Raw genomic sequence first — 7,295 nt, forward strand, 5'->3', positions numbered from 1 at the left:
AAAATTTCATAAAATAATCTGCAGACACTTTTTCTTCAGAAATTTGTTTCCCAAGAGGAACAGGTAAGAACCTCATTGCTTTACTGTTTTCCCCCCACCCAAGCTAAACTAAAAAAAAAAATTTTTTTTAAATTATAACAACAACCAGCGATACATAAAGTTTAGGTAATGCTTTTCAATCCCTATGGAAGAAGGATTGTGATAAAAATATCCTATTGTTTTACTCTGCCTAAAATCTCATGTATAAATTCATCAGAAAAATATGAACTATCAGAGGCACTCAGAAATTGCACTATAGGTATGCTTACTTGTTGTATAATCAACTTATTAAATCATTAATACCTTCCCTGAAAATGACAAATTATCAAAATCTTAATCTAATAAACCTCTCACTGGCAAGAGAAAGATAGCGCCAGGTGATCCAAGTGCTGTTTGTACCTCTGCTACCGATTTACAGTAACTACTGGCACGTTATTGTATCTGCGCCTTGGTTTCCCCATCAAAATAGGGGGTGATAAATACTTTCTTACCTCATACAAGTGAGGAGATTTACAGGAACAATTTAAGCCTAGATTAGATAGGCATGTCTCCACTGAAGACAAATGTTAAGCATCATGGCAAAAATCTTCTGAACATATGTAAAGTGCATGGTGTCAGCATGTATTGAAAGAAAAATCTAAGGCTAAAACTGAACCTTTGAAAGAGATACAGAAAGTGACAGAACATCTTGCACTGAGGTTATGTATTTAACAGTTTTACATGTAATATTTATATATAAAAACTTTAAGTGCTTTTCTCCACTTTAAAAATCTAAAGAATTCAAAAATAAGGCATTCAATATTTGAAAAAGTACAGATTTACAAAATGCGTATATTCTGTCATGAAAACTGCACACCAACATTATACACTTGGAAAAAAATACAAACAGGATATATTACAAATTTATGTAGCAATAACTTAGTTCATACCATGCAATAAAAAGTATGTTAATCAAGATACACAAGCTTTTAAAGTTTCTAAACTGGAGGGCTTAATTTTTTGCAAACAATTTGTATGCAAATTCTTAGAACTTGTGGCACTTAATTTCTGGTAGCCTTTCTATTCAGAGTTAAATTGTACACAATGATTATGAGGATGAAGATTAACAAAGTAGCCATCTATTAGGAATCATTCCAGCTTTGTTCAACAATAGCTGAAACTCTTTTTTCATATTCGCGTTTGTTTTCCTGATAAAGTTGTGCTGCCTGACTGTTTGCAGGACTGTTTGGATTAGGTTCATCAAGCAGAGACTGAGAGTGCGGGAAAAAAAAGAAATAAAAACAAAATCAGATATTTGGACCAATGTCTTGGAAAATATTATGAAAAAACAAAACTAGCCACTAGGGGGAAAACAGGATAGTTTGTACTGTAACAAATTCAAGACTAATTTTATTCAATCCAATTAGCTGGACTGCAATAATACTGACTGAGAATTTCATAAACTTAGGCTTTGAAATATAATAGCTAAAAACTTTCACATGCAAGTTCTATTACAAACATTTACATTCAATATCACATTTGAAATAGTTGTCAATAAAGGAATCCAAATCTGTAACTATCTTCCTACATAAATTCCCTACAACGATTATTTTTGTTACTTAGAAATATAACAACAGGCTATACTTAGTTCAGAAATGAACAGTCTTTAAAAGGAGCTAAAAAGCTTCCAATTTACTTTTCAACAACTTGGACTACAGTACATTGGCATGGAATATTGCTATGTCACTGAATCCACTGTTCTGTGGCAGAAAGTCATCATACTTTACTTGCAATAAAAAGTTAAAAAATTACCTGAATTGAAGTTAAAATAGATGAAACATCGTATGTTGGACTCCAGCGATTCTGAAGAATATCTAAACATATGCTACCATCCGCATAAACTGTAATCAGAGCATAGGAATTGTTTAAAAATCCTGCCACTTTATTTATAGCTGGTTGTGCTGAAATACTGCATGAATAAATACACTTTTAGAGTATGGCAATTCAGTTCATGCTTAATTTAGCACTTTAGGAAACATAATAAAGGGAGATAATATTTTTTTATGGGGACAATTTCTATAACAGGCTCTAACACCAGTTTTACATGGGGAGATGCAGAACTGAAGGCAAAAAAGCACTTAAAATATGATCCTTGGTTAGAATGCTAGCCTGAGACTGGGGAGACCTGGATTCAACTCTGATTCACTTGCCTGGTCCTAGGAAGCCCCTTACATCAAGATCCAGGGGACAAAGACCTGGGTACCTAGAACTGTCCAAGTCTAAAACTGCACACCAAAAAACTCTGTTCAGTGGTCTGAAAATTCTCCATGTGCTCTCAGTTCTGCTTTGCACCTGTTCAGAACTGTCTTGGTCTGAACAGACAGGAACCCAAATCCCAGGCTAAGCCCCTTGGCCAGATCAACCCAGGGGGTGTGATCCAAGTATGCCTCACAAAACCCAATACCATGGAGTTCAGAACAAAACACTGCACTCAGGGCACTTTTATTGTACAGCACAACCAGGTTGTGGAGGAGCCTCTCTCATGTGCTAGCATGGGGGTTAAAGCCACGAAGTGATCCTGCTTCTAGGCCCTCCTCAGTTTGAGTGGATCCAAACCCCTATCACACACATCCCAAGAGAATGCCCTAACCAGCAGGTTATAAACTAAGCCGAGACACTCCACCTGCACATCTTTCTCTTGAACCTGTGCTACCGAGCAGAAGAGAACACAAATTTCAGAGGCCACAAAGAGAGCAAGTCCGAGAGAGCAAGCCCGAGAGAGCAGGATCTCACAGTCTTGTGGTTAGGGCCTTCCGTGGGGGCAGGTGAGAGTCCTGACATCTCGTTACAGACTGTTCATACGTTTTGCATTAAACAGTCAAAGAATCAAAAGCAGATATAATCCTGACACTAATAAAAGAGGGCTAAACTACCACAGTTTACCTTCTACTTAGTTCAGGATAAGAACCAGCACATGGCCAATTTCCCCAGAGCAGCTGACATACTGCGAGTGTGTGGCCCCTTTCAACGCCATGCAATGTATTCATTTGTCTATCCCCTCAGACTCTGAAGTTCCAGGGAAGGGCAGGAATTCAGAAACACTTCTATGCTTAGCTCTTCCTACTGGCTACTTCCAGGCAGCTCCCCATGCACCATGTGTTGTTTTCTGGATTGCCCTTCTGCCAAATCTAACTCTCCCTCAGGCACTATATTGGGAGCTTAGGCATTTCTCTCTGCGCTTTGGATTCTGCTTGTGCTGCCTAATTTGAAGACACTCAAGTCCTTCCTTAGATCTGTCAGTGTCTCTATGCCTCAGGTTCTCATTTAAAAAATGTGGATAACAGTACTTCACAACAATACCTCTGTGAAGAAGGATAAACTACATTAAAAAAGATGTGAAGCACTCAAAGACAACCCTAATAGGGGGCATATAAAAATACCTAAAAATGAGAGAGCGAGCAAGAGTGAGACAGGCATTGGAAGGTCTAGCTCTGAGATGGAAAACAACAAGTGAGCAGCCTGCTTTCCCAGATGTGAACTTGGGCTGGAAAGCTTCTATTTCTCATGCCCAGTGAGGTGGAACGATCATCCCTGTGCTACTTCTGCTACATAACTGAATGAAAGTTGATAGGATCCTAGTGATCTTTACTCAGTGCTTGCCCAGCGGGAACAAGCAGCATTTGAGAGCAGCAGGCTGCTTCATAAGGAGTAAGGAAGAAGCTCATCAACCCTCCTCTGTACTCGCATAGATAGCAACAGAGAAACTCGTGTCACGTCTTTGGGAACATTGCTGGAGAAGCACTAACAACCCAATCCTGCTTAGGAAAAAAAATCAATGGCAAAATTCACATTAACTTGAACAGATGCAGAATTAGGCTATATAAGCAAGGATAAAAACTGTGAAAGAAGGAAATGACAGCAGGAGGGGAACCTTAAGTGAAGCAGAAATGCAGTGTTCACAGATCAAATAGTTAGGTATAGGGTATAAATTCAGTCTGAATTCAGCTCCTTGTATTGTAGCAGTTGTGCATCTGGTCTTTAGGACACCCTCATTCTAGAGCACGGGTGCTCCACCTCCAGCCCACAGGCCAGATCCAGCCCATAGAGCTGTCATCTTGCCTACAGGTCTCCCCAAGGATCCAAAAATGTGACAGCCAGGGAGTGGTAGCAGCATTAATTGCACCTGCTGCCAAATTCCCAGACTCAGATGTGGTCCTGTGCGCCAGACTGCACCAGTTTGCGTTGGGGCTGGCACACAGGGGTCACTCTGCTACTGGACCCAATGCATAGGGTTGGGCCAGCACACTGTGGCAGGCCAGCGTACACAGCCAGATCCAACATGAAGGGCTGGGCCAGTGTGCTGGACAGCACTTGCAGACCAATCCTATGCTAGATGAGGCCTGCAGACTAACCATGCACCGTGGGCTCCAGCCAATGTTCTAGAGGGTCTACCATGGAGGTGAGGAGCTGGGCCAGAAAAATAAGTATGGAAATAGAGACTCCTAAGTGATCTCCATAAATAAATACTTAAAAATAAGAGGGCTATGAAAAAGATGCAGAAGGAAACAGTTAATTGTAGCAAAAAATTGACCGCTGAAAGAGAGAAAAATAAAACCTCTAGTGAAGATAGGAACTTCCCACGAAACCTATGCTGCTTGTAACAGAACAGGGTATCAGTCTTCATTTTGTCACTGGCTTGCATTTGAGTTAGCTACATACACCGATTACAGAATTCAAGGATAACTTATTCTAGATAGAAATTATGATGCAAAGAAAGTCATCTCTTTTTGACTGAGCACTTGATAAACTTAATGTCAAATTTAGGAAAAAGAGATGTTAAGTGCTGCTGAGTTTCATAGGATGTATAATCACACTACAATACTTAGTATTTATGGCCAAGTAAGCATTAATACTCACCATTAGGATGAAACATTTTTGATAAAAACCTAACAGTTGGAGGCTTATTTGGATATTCTTCTGAGAATTCTATTACTAGTTTAAAGGTCCCTGTCCAAAAAAGCAAACATATAATCATATAACTGTAATAGTAATTAAAAAAAACAAACCCTTCATGAACACATGACAAATTAACTGATGTGCTCTATGACTAAAGCCAATGTCTCTTCTTACCCCTCCAAAAATAAAGTCAGACTCAATGTTTATTTATATTTCAAGCACTAATAAAACAGCAATACTACTATGGATAAAAACATCAGCATCTACATAAGAATTTAGAAGACCAATGAATATGCAGAAAAGGAACTAGAATCTCACTTCGGTTATCCAATCATCTTAACTTAAATGCAGACCTTTTGCAGGATTTTCAGTGTAATTACCAGATACTTGAGAAGTAATACTGTTTCAGATAACTGTATGTGACGAATTAGTTAAAAAGAAGTGAGCTAAGTTGCATTCTAATTTATGGTACAATTCAGTCATGATTTCCACATGGTTTCTATCTTGCCAATTTTTAGGACTCCATGGATCAGAAGTTAAGAGGCCTTTCTCCTCCTGGATAAAAGACTTCCAAAGCAGACAACTTTGAAAGGAGAAACTGTTGAATTTTTGTTTAGAAATTATTCAACATCTTAAAAACCACCACAACCATCACCGTGCTCTAATTATTCAGTATCTCTCCAGTAGGACTGACCTCCCCCAGGCTTTGGTCACTGAAATATATGGGAATTTTGTCTGAGAAAAGACTGTAGTCTGAACTCAGTACAAAAAGCTGAATTTTCACATAACATGTGGCTCCAACTTATGACTGATTAATTCCATATACTTAGTTTGGACCCATGAACAAAGCTTAAAATAAGTCTTGAGAAATATGATAATCAATTAAGCCCACCCCCAGGTCTACCAGGGTGGGGCGAGAAAAATCAAGCAAGATATTTTCTCACTTCCAGGGAAGCTGAATAGCCCCTGCCCACTCCCTTTCTTATTCCCCTTTCATTGCAGATCACTGCAATAACGAGGAATTGTTAATACAGAAGTTCTGATGCCTCCCTTTCTGCATGTCCAGTAGTTATTACACTTACTTGCTTTCATCTTTATTTAAAATGTTTCCCACTAAGAATTCATCTGCATAGAAAAAGAAAATCAAGATTCCCACTTGCTCTTAGTGGAAGGAAAGAGAGAAGAATCAAAATCTAACTACTAAGCCAGACGTGACCATAAGAGCATAAAAGTCTCAGCTAGTTGTAGGAGATATGAAAATATCTGATGGTATTGGATAGCATCCGATAACATCTCCTGCAGCAGGAACCAACCTTTTTGGCGGGTATACTGCCAGTTAAGCCCCACAAGCTCCAGTGCTTCTCTGATGTCCTTCCCCTGCCTAATCTGCTGGTCTACTTTCTGCTCCCTGCCCAAATCTCCTGCTCTTTCTGCTCCCTGCCCCTCCCTAATCTGCTTGCATGCCCCACACAAAGGCTGCCTGTGCCGCTTGTGGCACAAGTACTGCAGATTGGCCACCCCTGTCCTACTGAATGTTTCAATTTCTCTATGTATAAGCAGATCTCACTTCAAAACGTTCAGTTAGCTGTGGGTTACTGTGGCAACAAGAGTGCTCCAATCAAAAGACCATAATCTCTTTAAAACAGCAAGCCCTCTCTTTCACTTACAGTTTTTGCTTGCTTTCTGCTTTTTCTGACTCATAACTAAATTTTGTGGCTATCATAATTAAATAGCCCATGTATAGGCAATGTATGTACCTTTCTTCAAAACAAATACAATATTCACGTTGTACATATCTACATACATCTACAACTGAGGAAGGGGAATAGGAGCGGCAATAAATTAGTTACTTACCATCCTCAAATGGGGTACCTTCCGGCCTAAAAATTGAAGAAAAAAATGTTCCTATTAAAATTAATTCGTCTACTTATTCATATACCCCAACCTTCCAGGTACACCACAGTCAAAATGGAAAAAAGCCAAACAAGTACAATCCTATACAATGCACAGGTTCAGATTAAAATTAATGGGTAAATCCAAATTCACTAGCAAAATACTTGAATTTATGACAAGATACTGAGTCAGTTCTGACTCTGTGGGATAGCTAATGTATCTAGATAAAAGTTGCATCCAGAGAATTATATTGGGGGGGGCGCGGAAATCGGCTTGGTCCCTGTTAACATATCTAGATTTCCTGGTTAAGTGGAACATAATTATTACATGCTTCTTTAGGAGAATCCTGCCTTTTCTAGAACTTCTACTAGACCCTTCATAAGTTCAATGGTATTCACTATTCATGGGCACAAAATCTGACCCAGTAA

The 7,295-nt window shown here is 39.1% G+C and overlaps 1 protein-coding gene across 1 annotated transcript in view; it reads right to left on the bottom strand.

Annotated features, from left to right (window-relative positions):
- Window positions 1-838: 838 nt before the first annotated feature.
- Window positions 839-7,295, bottom strand: part of UBE2B (ubiquitin conjugating enzyme E2 B) — a 10,256-nt gene continuing 3,799 nt past the window's right edge. The window contains exons 3-6 of the mRNA XM_006017208.1: window positions 6,829-6,854; window positions 4,936-5,025; window positions 1,831-1,919; window positions 839-1,289 (exon numbers count right to left, since the gene is read on the bottom strand). Coding sequence (XP_006017270.1) covers window positions 1,161-1,289; window positions 1,831-1,919; window positions 4,936-5,025; window positions 6,829-6,854 — 334 coding nt within the window. The 3' untranslated portion in view covers window positions 839-1,160. The remainder of the gene's footprint in view (window positions 1,290-1,830; window positions 1,920-4,935; window positions 5,026-6,828; window positions 6,855-7,295) is intronic.

This window comes from Alligator sinensis, unplaced genomic scaffold (assembly GCF_000455745.1).
Source record: "Alligator sinensis unplaced genomic scaffold, ASM45574v1 scaffold111_1, whole genome shotgun sequence".
In the NCBI taxonomy this organism is placed as follows: Eukaryota; Metazoa; Chordata; order Crocodylia; family Alligatoridae; genus Alligator; species Alligator sinensis.